General features: G+C 48.7%; 1 protein-coding gene across 1 annotated transcript in view; it reads left to right on the forward strand.

The window, feature by feature from the left end:
* LOC138670302 (ATP-binding cassette sub-family C member 5-like) overlaps window positions 1-20853 on the forward strand; it is a 304888-nt gene that overhangs the window by 196762 nt on the left and 87273 nt on the right. Inside the window, exons 18-20 of the mRNA XM_069757511.1 lie at window positions 12501-12682; window positions 13475-13621; window positions 13810-13939. Of these exons, the coding sequence (XP_069613612.1) occupies window positions 12501-12682; window positions 13475-13621; window positions 13810-13939 (459 nt within the window). The remainder of the gene's footprint in view (window positions 1-12500; window positions 12683-13474; window positions 13622-13809; window positions 13940-20853) is intronic.

The raw sequence follows: 20853 nt of genomic DNA on the forward strand, positions 1-20853 counted from the left end.
CTGATGCGAGTCGTGAAGGGGTGGGGGAGTTGTTGTCAGGTGTATGAGAGCTGTTGTCATGGTTGGGCAGTGGTAGGCCAGGGCCATCCCCTTTGTCAGCTTGGGTCGGCTTGTCTGATCCGGGGTTGGTGTTATCCAGCAGCGGGTCTGCTGAATCGGGCAGGTCGACTGAGCCGGTCTCGGTATCCGTGCAGACTGAGAAAGAGAAGGAGGGGGGCATTCGGTTGGATGATAAGGCGCGGGGCGAGGTGTATGTTTGTTTAGAAGGGCCATTGGGGGCGCACTTGAAAAAGGAGGTGCGTGAGAAGATTTGGAGGGACGAGTATGTCGAGATATTTTCGCTCTTGCCATTAGAGAAATTTAACCTTGATAAGAGTAAAAAGGAAGATAGTAAGAAGGAAGATGAGAAAAAGCGGTGATGGCGCCTTATTCCTCAGACGTTTGTAAATTGGCTCCAGGCATTCGCGATTTTGGCAAGCGTTATTGGCGAGAAGGCTCCCGAGAATTGCTTCGCCTTGTTTTGCTATATGGATGCCATAGGTGAGGCGCATAGGGCCTATGGTGGGCAAGCATGGTTACGATACGATGAGCAGTTCCGGCAGCGGAAGGCGGTTCGTCCTGCGATCCGGCTGGATCAGAAGGACATTGGTTTGTGGTTGCGGGTGATGGCGCCAACGAAGTTTAGTCACTCCTTTCAAGGCGGGCCAGAACTTCTGGCCAAGGAGCTTCGCAAGGTTCCTCTTCAGGAGCCGGGGGTCAGTCGGGACAATCCGGCGGCCAGAGACACGGAGTTTGTTGGCAGTTCAATGAGGGCCAGTGTAAGTTCGGAGCGACGTGTAAGTTCAAGCATTTGTGCTCGAACTGCAGCGGCACGTCGCAAGGAGCCTCCAAGTGCTTAAAGAAAAAAGGGAAGCCAGAAGGTAATTCCAAAGGGGGCAAATCCGGTGAGGTTGGACGCGATGGTCCCCTATCTAAATAGGTTTCCCGACAGGGAGAAGGCGGAGTTGCTCCGGGTTGGTTTCAGTGTTGGTTTTCGTATACCTGCCCCGGCTTTTGTGGTACCACCGAGTTTGAAGAACCTCAGATTGGCCTTGTTGCACACATCAGTTGTATCAGAAAAGTTAGGCAAAGAGGTGGCTTTGGGTAGGATGTCTGGACCGTTTTCCATTCCTCCCGTGGATGATTTGGTGGTGTCGCCATTGGGTGTGGTCCCCAAGAAGGAGCCTAATAAATTTAGGCTGATTCAGCATTTGTCCTACCCGAAAGGGAGGTCTGTGAATGATGGGATCGATCCTGAGCTTTGTTTGGTGGTGTATTCGTCGTTTGATGAGGCAGCCAGGTGGGTGCGCAGTTGTGGTAGAGGGGCTTTGTTGGCTAAGACCAACATTGAGTCGGCCTTTCGTTTACTGCCAGTTCACCCTGATAGCGTACGGTTGTTAGGCTGTTATTGGGATGGCGGTTTTTACGTTGACCGTTGTTTGCCGATGGGCTGTTCGCTGTTGTGTGCTTATTTTGAGGCCTTCAGTTCCTTTCTGGAGTGGGCAGTGCGGGATGTGTCCAGTTTGAAGTCGGTGATTCATTACTTGGATGACTTCTTGTGCATAGGCCCTGATCAGTCTCAATGTTGTGAGGTCCTGTTGAGGACGGTTGTTTGGGTTGCTGAGCGTTTTGGGGTCCCGCTTGCAAGACTGAGGGTCCGTGCACGAGTTTGTCTTTTTTGGGTATTGTTATCGACTCCATGAAGTGGGAGTTTAGGTTGCCGGTTGACAAGGTGTTGAGTTTGAGAGAGGAGGTGGCCCGTGCTAGACGTGTGAAGAAATTGCTGCTGTGAGAGGTGCAGTCGCTTTTGGGAAAATTGAATTTTGCATGCCGAATTATCCCTATGGGGAGGATTTTTTCACGTAGATTGGCTAGCGCTACGGCCGGGATTACCGCCCCACATCATTTTGTTAGTTTGTCGTCTGAACACAAGGCCGACTTGGAGGTTTGGGATCGTTTTTTGTCTTGTTACAATGGGCGTTCATTATTGATGGAGGAAGCAGTGGGTAACGCGGATTTGGATTTGTTTACCGACGCGTCAGACGGTATTGGATTTGGGGCCTTTTTCGGTGGCCGTTGGTGTGCTGCTAGGTGGCCAGAAGCTTGGTTTGAAACAGGGTTGGTACGGAACATTACTTTGTTGGAGATTTTTCCGATTTTGGTGGCGGTGCAGCTTTGTGGCGACGATTTTCGAAACAAAAGGGTGCGCTTTAATTGTGATAATATGGCATGTTATGGCTGGCAATCAGGCAACACAGCGTGCAGTAATCAGCGCACATACAGAGATCTGGCAATAACCAAAAACAATAGGACGAGCTCTGAGACGTGGAATCTCTGTAGACTGCAGTACCTGATCTATCCTCACACAACTATAAGCAGCAGTGGATTGCGCCTATCACTACCTATGCAACTCGGCACTGCCTGAGGAGCTGACTAGCCTGAAGATAGAAATACAAGCCTGACTTACCTCAGAGAAATACCCCAAAGGAATAGGCAGCCCCCCACATATAATGACTGTTAGCAAGATGAAAAGACAAACGTAGGAATGAAATAGATTCAGCAAAGTGAGGCCCGATATTCTAGACAGAGCGAGGATAGCAAAGAGAACTATGCAGTCTACAAAAAACCCTAAAACGAAAACCACGCAAAGGGGCAAAAAGACCCACCGTGCCGAACTAACAGCACGGCGGTGCACCCCTTTGCTTCTCAGAGCTTCCAGCAAAAGTTAATAGCAAGCTGGACAGAAAAAACAGAAAACAAACTAGAAGCACTTATCTAGCAGAGCAGCAGGCCCAAGGAAAGATGCAGTAGCTCAGATCCAACACTGGAACATTGACAAGGAGCAAGGAAGACAGACTCAGGTGGAGCTAAATAGCAAGGCAGCCAACGAGCTCACCAAAACACCTGAGGGAGGAAGCCCAGAGACTGCAATACCACTTGTGACCACAGAAGTGAATTCAGCCACAGAATTCACAACAGTACCCCCCCCTTGAGGAGGGGTCACCGAACCCTCACCAGAACCCCCAGGCCGACCAGGATGAGCCACATGAAAGGCACGAACAAGATCTGGGGCATGGACATCAGAGGCAAAAACCCAGGAATTATCTTCCTGAGCATAACCCTTCCATTTGACCAGATACTGGAGTTTCCGTCTAGAGACACGAGAATCCAAAATCTTCTCCACAATATACTCCAATTCCCCCTCCACCAAAACAGGGGCAGGAGGCTCCACAGATGGAACCATAGGTGCCACGTATCTCCTCAACAACGACCTATGGAATACATTATGTATGGAAAAGGAGTCTGGGAGGATCAGACGAAAAGACACCGGATTGAGAATCTCAGAAATCCTATACGGACCAATAAAACGAGGTTTAAATTTAGGAGAGGAAACCTTCATAGGAATATGACGAGAAGACAACCAAACCAGATCCCCAACACGAAGTCGGGGTCCCACACGGCGTCTGCGATTAGCGAAAAGCTGAGCCTTCTCCTGGGACAAGGTCAAATTGTCCACTACCTGAGTCCAGATCTGCTGCAACCTGTCCACCACAGAATCCACACCAGGACAGTCCGAAGACTCAACCTGTCCTGAAGAGAAACGAGGATGGAACCCAGAATTGCAGAAAAATGGAGAGACCAAGGTAGCCGAGCTGGCCCGATTATTAAGGGCGAACTCAGCCAACGGCAAAAATGACACCCAATCATCCTGGTCAGCGGAAACAAAACATCTCAGATATGTTTCCAAGGTCTGATTGGTTCGTTCGGTCTGGCCATTAGTCTGAGGATGGAAGGCCGAGGAGAAAGATAGGTCAATGCCCATCCTACCACAAAAGGCTCGCCAGAACCTCGAGACAAACTGGGAACCTCTGTCAGAAACAATATTCTCAGGAATGCCATGTAAACGAACCACATGCTGGAAGAACAAAGGCACCAAATCAGAGGAGGAAGGCAATTTAACCAAAGGCACCAGATGGACCATTTTAGAAAAGCGATCACAGACCACCCAAATGACCGACATTTTTTGAGAAACGGGAAGGTCAGAAATGAAATCCATCGAAATATGTGTCCAAGGCCTCTTCGGGACCGGTAAGGGCAAAAGCAACCCACTGGCACGTGAACAGCAGGGCTTAGCCCTAGCACAAATTCCACAGGACTGCACAAAAGCACGCACATCCCGCGACAGAGATGGCCACCAGAAGGATCTAGCAACCAACTCCCTGGTACCAAAGATTCCTGGATGACCGGCCAGCACCGAACAATGAAGTTCAGAGATAACTTTACTAGTCCACCTATCAGGGACGAACAGTTTCTCGGCCGGACAACGATCAGGTTTATTAGCCTGAAATTTCTGCAACACTCTCCGCAAATCAGGGGAGATGGCAGACACAATGACTCCTTCCTTGAGGATACTCGCCGGCTCAGATAACCCCGGAGAGTCGGGCACAAAACTCCTAGACAGAGCATCCGCCTTCACATTTTTAGAGCCCGGAAGGTATGAAATCACAAAATCAAAACGAGCAAAAAATAACGACCAACGGGCCTGTCTAGGATTCAAGCGCTTGGCAGACTCAAGATAAGTAAGGTTCTCATGATCAGTCAAAACCACCACGCGATGCTTAGCACCCTCAAGCCAATGACGCCACTCCTCGAATGCCCACTTCATGGCCAGCAACTCTCGGTTGCCCACATCATAATTACGCTCAGCAGCAGAAAATTTCCTGGAAAAGAAAGCACATGGTTTGAACACTGAGCAACCAGAACCTCTCTGTGACAAAACCGCCCCTGCACCAATCTCAGAAGCATCAACCTCGACCTGGAACGGAAGAGAAACATCAGGTTGACACAACACAGGGGCACAGCAAAAACGACGCTTCAACTCCTGAAAAGCTTCCACGGCAGCAGAAGACCAATTAACCAAATCAGCACCCTTCTTGGTCAAATCGGTCAATGGTCTGGCAATGCTAGAAAAATTACAGATGAAGCGACGATAAAAATTAGCAAAGCCCAGGAATTTCTGCAGACTTTTTAGAGATGTCGGCTGAGTCCAATCCTGGATGGCCTGAACCTTAACCGGATCCATCTCGATAGTAGAAGGGGAAAAGATGAACCCCAAAAATGAAACTTTCTGCACACCGAAGAGACACTTTGATCCCTTCACGAACAAGGAATTAGCACGCAGTACCTGGAAAACCATTCTGACTTGCTTCACATGAGACTCCCAATCATCTGAGAAGATCAAAATGTCATCCAAGTAAACAATCAAGAATTTATCCAGATACTCACGGAAAATGTCATGCATAAAAGACTGAAAAACAGATGGAGCATTGGCAAGTCCGAACGGCATCACCAGATACTCAAAATGACCCTCGGGCGTATTAAATGCCGTTTTCCATTCATCTCCCTGCCTGATTCTCACCAGATTATACGCACCACGAAGATCAATCTTAGTAAACCAACTAGCCCCCTTAATCCGAGCAAACAAGTCAGAAATCAATGGCAAGGGATACTGAAACTTAACAGTGATCTTATTAAGAAGGCGGTAATCAATACACGGTCTTAGCGAACCATCCTTCTTGGCTACAAAAAAGAACCCTGCTCCCAATGGTGACGACGATGGGCGAATATGTCCCTTCTCCAGGGACTCCTTCACATAACTGCGCATAGCGGTGTGTTCAGGTATGGACAAATTAAATAAACGACCCTTAGGGAATTTACTACCAGGAATCAAATCGATAGCACAATCACAATTCCTATGCGGAGGTAGGGCATCAGACTTGGACTCTTCAAATACATCCTGAAAGTCCGACAAGAACTCTGGGATGTCAGAAGGAATGGATGACGAAATAGACAAAAATGGAACATCACCATGTACTCCCTGACAACCCCAGCTGGTTACCGACATAGAGTTCCAATCCAATACTGGATTATGGGTTTGTAGCCATGGCAACCCCAACACGACCACATCATGCAAATTATGCAGTACCAGAAAGCGAATAACTTCCCGATGTGCAGGAGCAATGCACATGGTCAGCTGGGCCCAGTACTGAGGCTTATTCTTGGCCAAAGGTGTAGCATCAATTCCTCTCAACGGAATAGGACACCGCAAAGGCTCCAAGAAAAATCCACAACGTTTAGCATAATCCAAATCCATCAGATTCAGGGCAGCGCCTGAATCCACAAACGCCATGACAGAATACGATGACAAAGAGCACATTAAGGTAATGGACAAAAGGAATTTGGACTGTACAGTACCAATAACGGCAGAGCTATCGAACCGCCTAGTGCGTTTAGGACAATTAGAAATAGCATGAGTAGAATCACCACAATAGAAACACAGTCTGTTCAGACGTCTGTGTTCTTGCCGTTCTACTTTAGTCATAGTCCTGTCGCACTGCATAGGCTCAGGTTTACTCTCAGACAATACCGCCAGATGGTGCACAGATTTACGCTCGCGCAAGCGACGACCGATCTGAATGGCCAAGGACATAGACTCATTCAAACCAGCAGGCATAGGAAATCCCACCATTACATCCTTAAGAGCTTCAGAGAGACCCTTTCTGAACAAAGCCGCTAGTGCAGATTCATTCCACAGAGTGAGTACTGACCACTTCCTAAATTTCTGACAATATACTTCTACATCATCCTGACCCTGGCATAAAGCCAGCAGATTTTTCTCAGCCTGATCCACTGAATTAGGCTCATCGTAAAGCAATCCCAGCGCCTGGAAAAATGCATCAACATTACTCAATGCAGAATCTCCTGGTGCAAGAGAAAACGCCCAGTCCTGTGGGTCGCCGCGCAAAAAAGAAATAATAATCAAAACCTGTTGAATAGGATTACCAGAAGAATGAGGTTTCAAGGCCAAAAATAGCTTACAATTATTTCTGAAGCTCAGGAATTTAGTTCTGTCACCAAAAAACAAATCAGGAATCGGAATTCTTGGTTCTAGCATCGATTTCTGATCAATAGTATCTTGAATCTTTTGTACATTTACAATGAGATTATCCATTGAGGAGCACAGAGCCTGAATATCCATGTCCACAGCTGTGTCCTGAAGCACTCTAATGTCTAGGGGAAAAAAAAGACTGAAGACAGAGCTAAGAAAAAAAAATGCTGTCAGGATTTCTTTTTTCCCTCTATTGGGAATCATTGGTGTGGGCTCCTTGTACTGTTATGGCTGGCAATCAGGCAACACAGCGTGCAGTAATCAGCGCACATACAGAGATCTGGCAATAACCAAAAACAATAGGACGAGCTCTGAGACGTGGAATCTCTGTAGACTGCAGTACCTGATCTATCCTCACACAACTATAAGCAGCAGTGGATTGCGCCTATCACTACCTATGCAACTCGGCACTGCCTGAGGAGCTGACTAGCCTGAAGATAGAAATACAAGCCTGACTTACCTCAGAGAAATACCCCAAAGGAATAGGCAGCCCCCCACATATAATGACTGTTAGCAAGATGAAAAGACAAACGTAGGAATGAAATAGATTCAGCAAAGTGAGGCCCGATATTCTAGACAGAGCGAGGATAGCAAAGAGAACTATGCAGTCTACAAAAAACCCTAAAACGAAAACCACGCAAAGGGGCAAAAAGACCCACCGTGCCGAACTAACAGCACGGCGGTGCACCCCTTTGCTTCTCAGAGCTTCCAGCAAAAGTTAATAGCAAGCTGGACAGAAAAAACAGAAAACAAACTAGAAGCACTTATCTAGCAGAGCAGCAGGCCCAAGGAAAGATGCAGTAGCTCAGATCCAACACTGGAACATTGACAAGGAGCAAGGAAGACAGACTCAGGTGGAGCTAAATAGCAAGGCAGCCAACGAGCTCACCAAAACTCCTGAGGGAGGAAGCCCAGAGACTGCAATACCACTTGTGACCACAGAAGTGAATTCAGCCACAGAATTCACAACAATGGCGGTCGTGTGTGCCATTAACAGTCTGACGACAGCGTCGCCCCCCGTGGTCAGAGTTCTTCGGCAGTTGGTTTTGTCTTGTTTATCTTTGAATGCTTATTTCACGGCATCACACGTACCCGGTGTTAATAACTGCATTGCCGATTCCCTGTCTCATTTCCAGTGGGAGCGTTTTGGCTCCAGAGGCCGAGGAGACGGGGCGGGAATGCCCAGCGGAGCTTTGGAGCGTGGTGTCCGGGCTGCAGACCCTTTAATTCAAGCGTCCTTGGTGCCGAGTACGTGGTCATGTTATCAGGCAGTATGGAGCTCGTGGGAGAGCTGGTTGGCGTCTTGTGGCGTTGCGGATACTGGTCGGGAACAAGTGAGGGCGTTGTTTTTGTGGTTGAGGCACGGGGCGGACCAGGGATGGTCGGTGGAAAAGGTTGATAGGACGATAGCGGCTTTAGCTTTTGGTTTCAGGCTCCGGGGCCTGCAGGACATGACAAAGTCCTTTTTGGTAAAGCAAGCTGCAAATGGATTGAGAAGATCAGGTAGCCGTGGCGATTGCAGGCGCCCGGTGTCTTTTGAGATGTTGGAGCGGTTGGGGGCACGTCTGGGCGATATATGGGTTTCCGGTTTTGAGGTTGCGCTATTTCGCCTGGCTTTCTCGTTGGCTTTTTACGGGGCCTTGAGGGTGGGGGAGTTGGTGTCTCCCACTACAGTTCGTCAGGGGGGCCTTTGGGCGGGGGACTTTTTTGTTTGAGGGGTCGTTGCAGTTTTGGATTTGGAAGTCTAAGACGGATCAGACGGGAAGGGGTAAAAGGGTGGTTTTGGGCGCTGTTCCCGGGTCCGTTATGTGTCAAGTCCGTTGCTGGCAGGATTTCGATAGGCTCCACCCACGGGGTGATGGGCGTTTGTTACGTCATGAGGACAGGTCTTTTCTGTCTAAATACCAGTTTGTAGCGGTTTTTCGGCAGTCTTTGGAGGCCATTGGCGTGGATTCTTCCAGGTTCGCCTCGCATTCTTTTCGGATCGGGGCCACAACAGAGGCGGCGCGGAGCGGTTTGGCTCCTGCGGTGGTACAGAGGATAGGACGGTGGGTGTCTGGTTGTTATCGGAGTTACGTGAGGCCCTGAGAGGCTGGTGACTGTCGGTCATTGTACTCATTGTCGGCGCGTGCCTAAGTTGTTTATGTTTTTCAGGTTCATCCTCACTGTTGGTGTGGATTGTCGGCCACTCTTACGTGTACTGGGGCGCAAAGCGAGCAGATGTCCGACGGGATGGAAGACAGCTCGGCTTTTCTAGGGACGTGGCCGTCATCAGGTGGTTGGGGTTTCGGGGCTTAGGTTGGAATAGAGTCCTGGAGGAGGTACACAACGGCGTGCGGTTGGACAGGCCTCCCGACATTTTGGTTTTACACGTTGGGGGAAACGACTTGGGAGTTCGTCCTTGTCGTGAGTTGATCCGGGACATTAAACATGACTTGCTACGGCTATGGGTTTCTTTTTGGGACATGTCTATCGTGTGGTCGGAGATCGTTCCACGGAAATCTTGGAGGCACGCTAGGTCGCTGGACAAGATTAATAAGGCCCGCACCAAGGTGAATCGGGCTGTGTCTGGTTTTGTCGCACGGAATGGGGGTTTTGCCGTGCGTCATTTTGAGTTGGAGCGTGGTGGAGACCAATATCTTTTGGGTGATGGCGTTCATCTGAACGCGGTGGGCATTGACTTGTGGGCCCTCGGGCTGCAATCTGGAATTGAGCGGTCCATAGCGGTTAAGGCTGGTGGGGTCTTAGGTACTTGAGGGGGTCAAGTATCCTCGTGGTGGCGGGGGGGAGGGGTCCTTGGAGATGGTGCTAAATTGGCCTGGGGGGTCCGTCAGGATACGGATTCTCCAGTTGGTATATGTTTTGGTTGCGGGTCTGGTGATTTGGGGGAATCTTGGTAACGGTGGGCCAGATTCCTATGTTGGAAGTGGACAAGGGTAACCCTTCGGGTATTTTGGTGCTCTCGAGCCTGTGGGGTAACGGCTGAGAGTAATCTACGGTTGGTCTCTTGTCCACTTGTTTATACTATGGTTAACACCAGACTTTTAGCTTCAAGGACCCCTTCCCGAATCATGTTACGGTTAAATGTTTGTCTGTTTATAATAAAGGCCGCTGTGGCCAATTATATCCAACGTGAGACTCATGTCATTATTCGGATGATGGGAAGGAAAGGGGTCGGAGACCCTTGGGAGACACTTATTCACGGTGGTCAACAATACCAATGTCATGATGCTCAGTAGTGTGTGCGTGGCCTCCACGTGCCTGTGTGACCTCCCTACAATGGCTTGGGCATGATCCTGATGAGACGGCAGATGGTCTCCTGAGGGATCTCCTCCCAGACCTGGACTAAAGCATCTGCCAACTCCTGGACAGTCTGTGATGCAACGTGAGGTTGGTGGATGGTGTGAGACATGATGTCCCAGATGTATTCAATTGGATTCAGGTCTGGGGAATGGGCGGGCCAGTCCATAGCTTCAATGCCTTCATCTTACAGGAACTGCTGACACACTCCAGCCAGAAATCTGGAATTGTCCTGCATTACGAGGAACCCAGGGCCCACCGCACCAGCATATGGTCTCACAAGGGGTCTGAGGGTTTCATCTCGGTAGCTAATGGCAGTCAGGCTACCTCTGGCGAACACATGGAGGGCTGTGCAGCCCTCCAATGAAATGCCGCCCCACACCATTACTGATCCACTGCCAAACCAGTCATGTTGAAGGATGTTGCAGGCAGCAGATCGCTCTGCATGGCATCTCCAGAGTCCGTCACATCTGTCACGTATGCTCAGTGTGAACCTGCTTTTATCTGTGAATAGCACAGGGCGCCAGTGGCGAATTTGTCAATCCTGGTGTTCTGCGGCAAATGCCAAGTGTCCTGCACGGTGTTGGGCTGTGAGCACAACCCCCATCTGTGGACTTCCGGCACTCAGACCATCCTGATGGAGTTGGTTTCTAACCGTTTGTGCAGACACATGCACATTTGTGGCCTGCTGGAGGTCATTTTGCAGGGCTCTGGCAGTGCTCTGTTGTGAATTCTGTTGTCGGGCTCCCTCCTGTGGTCATGAATGGTACTTCGGCTGGTTCTGTCCATGGACTTCCTCTGGTGGGTGTTTCTGAGTTTCCTTTCACAGGTGACGAGGTTAGTTCGTTAGCTGCTGCTCTATTTAACTCCACTTAGATCTTTGCTCCAGGCCACCTGTCAATGTTCCAGTATTGGTCTAGTTCACTCCTGGATCGTTCTTGTGACCTGTCTTCCCATCAGAAGCTAAGTTCCAGCTTGTATGTCTTTGGTTTGCTATTTTTCTGTCCAGCTTGCTATTTAATTTGTTTTCTTGCTTGCTGGAAGCTCTGGGACGCAGAGGGAGCGCCTCCGCACCGTGAGTCGGTGCGGAGGGTCTTTTTGCGCCCTCTGCGTGGTCTTTTTGTAGGTTTTTGTGCTGACCGCAAAGTAACCTTTCCTATCCTCGGTCTGTTCAGTAAGTCGGGCCTCACTTTGCTTAATCTATTTCATCTCTGTGTTTGTATTTTCATCTTTACTCACAGTCATTATATGTGGGGGGCTGCCTTTTCCTCTGGGGAATTTCTCTGAGGCAAGGTAGGCTTTATTTTTCTGTCTTCAGGGCTAGCTAGTTTCTTAGGCTGTGCCGAGTTGCCTAGGGAGCGTTAGGCGCAATCCACGGCTATTTCTAGTGTGGTTTATAGGTTTAGGGATTGCGGTCAGCAGAGTTTCCACGTCCCAGAGCTCGTCCTTATTATCAGTGACTATCAGGTCATTCCGTGTGCTCTTAACCACCAGGTCCATTATTGTCCTGACCACCAGGTCATAACAGTGCTCCTCCTGTTCCTCCTTGCACAAAGGCCGAGGTAGCGGTCCTGCTGCTGGGTTGTTGCTTTCCTACGGCTCCCTCCACATCTCCTGGTGTACTGGCCTGTCTCCTGGTAGCGCCTCCAGCCTCTGGACACTACGCCGACAGATACAGCAAACCTTCTTGCCACAGCTCCCATGGATGTGCCATCCTGGAAAAGCTGCACTACCTGAGCCACTTGTGTGGGTTGTAGAATCTGTCTCATGCTACCACGAGTGTGAAAGCACAACCAACGTTCAAAAGTGACCAAAACATCAGCCAGAAAGCATTGGTACTGAGATGTGGTCTGTGGTCCCCACCTGCAGAACCACTCCTTTATAGGGGGTGTCTTGATAATTGGCAATAATTTCCATCTGTTGTCTATTCCATTTGCACAATAGCATATGAAATTGATTGTCATACAGTGTTGTTTCCTAAGTGGACAGTTTGATTTCACAGAAGTTTGATTTACTTGGAGTTATATTCTGTTGTTTAAGTGTTCCCGTTATTTTTTTGATCAGTGTATATTTCTTACACTGAAGTAGTCATTTAAACTATAATTTTTTGTTGGAGAAGTCACTTGTTATATTAGTTAAGTTGAGATATTTACTTTGTTCTTGTTTCATTGGTTTATTTAAAACAACAGAATTTTTTTTTACACGTTCACAGGTCTAATGCAAGTAGAAGAGAAGGGCGATGGAACCGTGCCATGGAAGATATATGGAGCATACATTAAAGCAGCTGGAGGTGTACTTGCAATCACGATAAATGCTATGTTATTTGTGATAACCACAGGATGTGCAGCCTTCAGCAACTGGTGGCTAAGTTACTGGATTAAACAGGGCAGCGGGGTAAGAAAGAAATTGTTCTTCTGTCATTTATATGTACACACATACTCTATCTTGAGAAATTAGCGCCATTGCTATTAATTAGAAACAATTCGCAGGACTCCGGAACTTAGGCCAAGTCAGTGATGGATGTGAGGCCTACGAATCTCGTTATCTTCCCTCATTCCTAGTTCTTGGTTTGATTAGCATGCCTGTTGAAATGTTGTGTGTGCATCACACCATGATAATGACGTCTAATAAAAAAAAGGGGCCTTGGGGATAGGTAATGCGATTCGCAGGTCTCCCATCCAGAGGTCTCTATGGGTGGATGGATACTTTGGCATCTGTTCTGACTGTTCTGACATATCTCCGATTGTGCACAAACTGTGGATCGAGGCTAACTGCTGCATTTGCACTTGTAGACAGCTAAAGTGGTTGCCTCAGCTTGATAAAATTAATAGCAATGCAAATACTGTCAATGTTGGACTGAGGTGCCAAAGGCCCACCAGTGACATTGATTCAGGGGGCCAACTGCTCAGCTACATACATTATTACATTACCCTTGTTCACAAATTCTCCTATTCTTCTATATAATATTAAACACTGCTGAAGGGTGGGACAGAATCTCCTGTTCCTCCATGGGCCAGTATGAGCATGTGCAGGAGTATAATATACTATGATATTGTACTATATTTTTATCCTTTAGCTGAGCGTATTTATGCATTTGTGCAGAAAAGCCTTTAAAGCTTAGCATTTTTGTTCAATGATTTAAAATGATTATATGTAATAATTGAGTTTATACTGTTTTTTCTTTAGAACATGTCTGTTGCTACAGCAAACTGGACTCGATCGACTGGAAGTATGAAGGACAACCCTGACCTGCATTACTATATTTCTATTTATGCCATGTCTATGGTGGCTGTTCTTTTGATGAAATTTGTACGAGGTTATGTCTTTGTTAAGGTAAAGTTTATTTTTGCCACTAAACTATTACTTCTAAAGATTACCTTGGCATTGCCAACTATGAAACTGGAGGTGGCTTCTGATATAACCAACTTGGTAAATCACCGGTTGCGTAAATAGCAGTAGACCAATTTTCTCCAATGTCACCTATTAATTATCTTATTAGATTTTCTTTTTCTTAAATCTAGAGTACCCTGAGAGCCTCAACAAAACTACATGATCTTCTGTTCCAAAAAGTCCTTTGTAGTCCTATAAAACTGTTTGACACAACTCCTCTCGGTCGTATCCTGAACAGATTCACCAAGGATGTAGATGAAGGTAGGTACATGGGATGTCTACCAATTTTCATTTAGACTTCACACTTGTGAAGAAGTGTAACACTCAAATTTCCCCATCTTAACCTGTGTAGATTATGCCACCGACAGACTCTGCCAATATTGTTGGGGACCTTGAAACATAGATTTCCTATTGCCAACTTGCAGAAGGAGTAGCCAGTTGCCAACTTGGGCCTACACAGAGCCAGACTCTGTAGGACTTGGACTTGAACAGTGTTTAACCCGCCCTATAGCTTTGGTCTATGCTCCATTGATATGCAGAACATAGCGATCAGCGAGTACCGTAATATTTATAATCGCTATACTCATAACGAGTACTTTGTAAAAATCGCGAATTAGTTCCAAATAGCGAGTACAATGCAAATCAATGGGAAATGTGAGTACTTTACTGCTGGACCCTACAAAGGGGTCTGGGGGCCTGAGGAAAAGGCTGAAATGGATGGGAAAGTGATGAAACAGAATGGGAAGAGCCTGGAGAATATGCCTGCATACATTTCTGACTCATATATGGTTTCTGGGACTTTGTTTGTCGCAGTATTACGCCAGTTTTACAGATACACAAGAACAACTACCAAACCTAGATTTCTATTGAATATGTATCCCCTGTCTGTCACAATGTGGGACAACCTGTCTCAAGTGCCTCCAATGGCAAATATTAGTTTGGTAGGACCAGTCTACATTCAAGATTTGTCCACTGCACAATGTGCATAGGGTTTGTAAAAATTAACCCTATGGGCCGAGTCATGGTTGATGGAGGAAGCCACCATCCCAAGGTCCTCCAATCACAAATAGTAGTTAGGCTGGAGTAGGAATACTGTCTTGATTGTCCACTGCACAATGTGCATGGGTTTGTAAAAATTATCCCTATGGGCTCAGTCATGTTTGACAAAGGAAGGAAACAGGTTTTCTTGGGAAGAGGTTGACGTTAACAGCAGTAGCATGAATCAGCATTTTTGTTGAATTTAGGTTGGCTTGCTGTCATCTGGAGGGATTGCAAACTATGGAGATATCCAGTCCTTGTTGAATTTAATTAACCTCTTAATCCCATATGACCTACTATCCCATCAAGGTGACCTGGGACTTAATTCCCAGTGACGGGATAGTACGTCATATGCGATCGGCCGCGCTCACGGGGGGAGCGTGGCTGATCGCGGCCGAGTGTCAGCTGACTATCGCAGCTGACATCCGGCACTATGTGCCAGGAGCGGTCACGGACCGCCCCTGGCACATTAACCCCTGGCACACTGCGATCAAACATGATTGCAGTGTTCCGGCGGTACAGGGAAGCATCGCGCAGGGAGGGGGCTCCCTGCGTGCTTCCCTGAGACGATCGGTACAAGGCGATGTGCTCATCTTGTTACCGAGCATCTCCTCCCTGCAGGCCCCGGATCCAAAATGACCGCGGGGCTACTTCCGTGTCCTGCAGGGAGGTGGCTTACCAAGTGGTAAGTGGTAAGCCAGGAGCAGTGCACATCAGATCGCTGATCTGACACAGTGCTCTGCAAAGTGTCAGATCAGCGATCTGTCACTATACAGTGATGTCCCCCCTGGGACAAAGTAAAAAAGTCAAAAAAAATTTTTTTAAATGTGTAAAAAAAAAAAAATAATAATTCCTAAATAAAGAGAAAAAAAAAATATTGTTCCCATAAATACATTTCTTTATCTAAATAAAAAAAACAATAAAAGTACACATATTTAGTATCGCCATGTCCGTAACGACCCGACCTATAAAACTGGCCCATTAGTTAATCCCTTCAGTGAACACTGTAAAAAAAAAAAAAGCGAGGTAAAAAACAACGCTTCATTATCATACCGCCGAACAAAAAGTGGAATAACACGCGATCAAAAAGTCAGATATAAATAACCATGGCACCACTGAAATCGTCATCTTGTCCCGCAAAAAACGAGCCGCCATACAGCATCATCAGCAAAAAAAATAAAAAGTTATAGGCCTCAGAATAAAGCGATGCAAAAATAATTATTTTTTCTATAAAATAGTTTTTATCGTATAAAAGCGCCAAAACATAAAAATGCAGCGCCCCAGAGATCTGGTCGTTGCAGTATGACACTCTGCCGCTAAGGGGAGTGATGGTACGTCTGATGGCACTGAAGGAATTCTACTGACCAGGTATCACCAGCACACATTACACTTCACACTCCGGCCACTAGGGAGAGAAAAAGGCTTTATTTATTGGGCCACTCCTCACACTGGTAAAACTAGGGGTTGGATAGGAAGTTAGTCAGAAGCTGACTGGGTTGGATTCAGGCAACATCTCGTGGCAGGGGGTGTTGCAGGGAGAAGATTCAGGGGGGTGCCTATCAGGCGTGGGAACCTGGCAGGTACCTAGCGAACAGAACAGAACGTTATGGAACCGCGCCTGCACTACCTTGCGGCGGTATCCTAAGAAAGAGACATGAAGCGAACAGTGAGAAACGAGATCAAGCACAAAGGAGAACCAGTAGGAGTCGTGCCCCGAGAACGGCAACATCCTACTGAGGCACGTAGCCGGTGGCCGGAACACCGAGGAAGTAACTGACTCTATTCCTTACTTCAAACTCCGCAGGACAGTTAATTATAGGTTGGCTGTCTACCTTAAATTTCCTACGCAGACATAGGGGGCAACGCGTGGAGAGGGGCGTCTCTACGGTCCCGGAGGAGCTCCGAGCCTTCCCGTCATACGGGTGCGTCCTAGCCATAACATACCTGGGGGACGAGAAACTAGTAACATCTGGAACGAAATAGAAAGAAAGAGAAAGAACTAGAAAGAACGAACAAACGAACTAGAACAGAAGTTGTGAGGACTATACCGAATGCTCAGCAGGGTAGCACTACAACACACAGGCGCTATTGGTAGGCAACGATTTCCACCTGCAAAGGGAACTCTGGATGTGCCATCGGACCGGCCGGTCTCAGACAGCCCTGTTAACTGTGCTCTGGATTGAGGATCCTGAAGTCTTCAGTAAAGAGGTAAAGAGACTGCAACCCTGTGTCCTCGTTATTGTCTGCACCTCACACCATCTCCATTCACCCTACTGGGAAGCCCTGGGGACATACTTCACCTGTGGGAAAGTATACCATCTAGCTGCCATTCCATCACCCCAGCGGACCCCACAGCAGCGTCGGTCACCCTGACCGAACACCACAGGTGGCGTCACGAAACCTTGACAAAACTCCTATCACCTTTTATTGGACGCCCCTTAGCAGGATCACGGACCGGGTCCAGCCACCGTGACAACCCCAGAACTGAGACAGAAAGGACCGGTACTGAGTAACTTGTGGCCCTGTGTCTGGGGGCGCTCCAACGTGGCGTCACGAACAGGATTGTACTTAAGCCTGAAGGATTAGGTCATGTGTGCCTTGGAACTGTGATTGAATTGTGCATGAACTGTGTATTGCCGATTGCCGCAAGATTCCCGCCAAAACTGCCGCCATTACAGCGCCATGAGGAGCGCAGGAGAAGAAGAAGGGCGTGAAGGTGGGTGTGAACAAACTGCAGAGCGCGAACGACAATGACCGCCCAATCTAAATATTTCTGCACCCTGAGGATGTGTCCATCAGCGGCTGAGATCCGCCTCCTGATTCTCAATGGAGGGCAGAGACAAAGGAAACGGAACCGCCCACGAAGGAGAGAGCGGGAAAGAGACCAGGAAGCGACCCACGTGGAGGACGACATGGCCAGTCGCTCAGAGCCAGACTGCGGGGTTGAAGCAGAGGGCTCCCCCAGCTACCCGGACGAGCACAGCGACCAAACCTCCACAACTGGGACCGGTCTCCTGCAGGGTGAGATGGAGGATCTCATGGAACAGCTTCTCCAGTGGCGGCTGGAGACCAAGGCCTCGGTCCAGGAGGCACCGGCGAAGGAACTCTCGACTCCGGATCCTTTGCCATCACCGGAGCCGGCTGCAGTGGAGGAAGTCGCATCGACCGGTGAGTCTGCCGACCCCATCTCGCAAGCAGATGACCTGTTAATAGGCCCCATCGCAGCGCCCCCTCTCCCTGGCACCCATAGGCTCCAGCGCCTCCAGCCCTGGGACTGGGCCACGGGCATGGAACACTTCCTAAAGGCCCCAATCTCGCTTATCACCATGCCAGGCGAGGTCTACGCGGAGCGCACAGTGTGTCGCTGGGTGAACCCGGGATCTGACTTCATGGGGTTCCCCGGGGTGAAGACACAGGAAGGGGAGATGGTGGAGGCCCTCAGCTGGGAAACATACCAGGCCCAGCTGGACCGGCGGTGGGAGGAACAGGAGAAGAAATACCAGGCCGGGCGAGAAGCCCACTACCGGCGGGACCTCGCGGTCAAGGACCGGGCCCGCAAGGACCGCACCACCCACCAGGCCCCACGCAGGCAGGGCACCGTTGTGGATTTCAAGCTCCGTGGGGGATGGGGCTTCATCAAGGAGCCGGACCTGTATTCCGAGGTTTTCGTTAACCGGAGGGATGTGGAGTCCCATCTCAGAGAAGGCCACCCGAACCGGGATCTCTACACGGGGGACGAGGTAACCTACACGCGACACTTTGGGGAAAGAGGGTGGTTCACCCTGAATGTACACAAGCGGCCAGTCCCCGTGACATCGACAAAGCATCAGAGAAGCCGTCCCCCCGTAGCGAGGGTGCCCCCTTGTGACCGGACCACGACCATCACTAAGACTACGGTAGTGACCCCCACATGCACCATCGTGAATACCACTACTTGTACCGTGGACACTACCACTACGGTGGTGGCAGAAAGCTCAGCCTCAGGAGTGGTTGGCATCTCGGCCGCTGAGAGGTTCAGAACAATTGCCACACAGACCCCTGTTGTGAATTCAGCTTTTGGGCTCCCTCCGGTGGTTGTAGAGGGTAATGCAGTTGTGACTGGACTGCAGGATTGGACAGGTGTATCTACTAATTGCAAAACTGACTGGGGTATATAGCCTTGCTGGACTCTTTAGTCCCTGCCAGTTGTCCATTGTTTTTGAAGGATTCACTTCCCTGCTGGTCTCTCCAGTTTGCTGTGCTTTTCTACAAAGATAAGTCCTGGCTTTGTTTTTGCTGTCCACCTGCGGTGGACCTTATAGTTCTGTGCATATTCATGTTTTTGTCTTGTTCAGCTTTGTCTGTGAAGGATTTTTTGCACCTAAGCAGTGTCTCTGGAGATGCAGATATACCCCCCCATGTCTTTAGTCAGATGTGGTGATTCGTATTTTCTGTGGTGGATATTTTCTAGTGTTTTTATACTGACCGCATAGTACTCTGTTCTATTCTTTCTTTTTAGCTAGTATGGCCTCCTATGCTAAAATCTGATTTCATATCTGTGTATGTTATTTCCCTCTCCTCTCACCGTCAATATTTGTGGGGGGCTATCTATCCTTTGGGGATTTTCTCTGAGGCAAGATAGGTTTCCTGTTTCTGTCTTTAGGGGAAGTTAGATCTTAGGCTGTGCCGAGGGGTCTAGGGAGTTTCAGGTACCCCCCACGGCTACTTCTAGTTGCGCTGCTAGGTTCAGGGTTTGCGGTCAGTACAGGGACCACCTTCTCCAGAGTCCGTCTCATGCTGCTCCTAGGCCACCAGATCATAACAGTACCTTAACCGGGGGCCAGTTGTACTGTTATGATCTGGTGGTTAAAAATATTTAACTTTGTTTTTGTTTGTAACGTTCAAGTGTCCTCACCTCCCATGAAGGGAAGCCTTGTTATATTTACTTGGTTCAAGCATTTCAAAATTTTGTATGTCTTTTGCTGATATGTATTGTTGTTCTTCTTCCCAGTCCAGGAGTACTGGATTTAACCGGGGGGGGAGTGCAGCGCCCCAGAGATCTGGTCGTTGCAGTATGACACTCTGCCGCTAAGGGGAGTGATGGTACGTCTGATGGCACTGAAGGAATTCTACTGACCAGGTATCACCAGCACACATTACACTTCACACTCCGGCCACTAGGGGGAGAAAAAGGCTTTATTTATTGGGCCACTCCTCACACTGGTAAAACTAGGGGTTGGATAGGAAGTTAGTCAGAAGCTGACTGGGTTGGATTCAGGCAACATCTCGTGGCAGGGGGTGTTGCAGGAAGAAGATTCAGGGGGGTGCCTGTCAGGCGTGGGAACCTGGCAGGTACCTAGCGAACAGAACAGAACGTTACGGAACCGCGCCTGCACTACCTTGCGGCGATATCCTAAGAAAGAGACACGAAGCGAAAGATATTGTGGAACAGTGAGAAACGAGATCAAGCACAAAGGAGAACCAGTAGGAGTCGTGCCCCGAGAACGGCAACATCCTACTGAGGCGCGTAGCCGGTGGCCGGAACACTGAGGAAGTAACTGACTCTATGCCTTACTTCAAACTCCGCAGGACAGTTAATTATAGGTTGGCTGTCTACCTTAAATTTCCTACGCAGACATAGGGGGCAACGCGTGGAGAGGGGCGTCTCTACGGTCCCGGAAGAGCTCCGAGCCTTCCCGTCATATGGGTGCGTCCTAGCCATGGATTGAGGATCCTGAAGTCTTCAGTAAAGAGGTAAAGAGACTGCAACCCTGTATCTTCGTTATTGTTTGCACCTCACATTATCTCCATCCACCCTACTGGGAAGCCCTGGGGACATACTTCACCTGTGGGAAGGTATACCATCTAGCTGCCATTCCATCACCCCAGCGGACCCCACAGCAGCGTCGGTCACCCTGACCGAACACCACAGGTGGCGTCACAAAACCTTGACAGACTCCTATCACCTTTTATTGGACGCCCCTTAGCAAGGTCACGGACTGGGTCCAGCCACCGTGACAACCCCAGAACTGAGACAGAAAGGACCGGTACCGAGTAACCTGTGGCCGTGTGTCTGGGGGCGCTCCAAAAACATAATCTAAATGAGGTATCGCTGTAATCGTACTGACCCGAAGAATAAAACTGCTTTATCCATTTTA

This window comes from Ranitomeya imitator, chromosome 3 (genome assembly GCF_032444005.1).
Source record: "Ranitomeya imitator isolate aRanImi1 chromosome 3, aRanImi1.pri, whole genome shotgun sequence".
In the NCBI taxonomy this organism is placed as follows: Eukaryota; Metazoa; Chordata; class Amphibia; order Anura; family Dendrobatidae; genus Ranitomeya; species Ranitomeya imitator.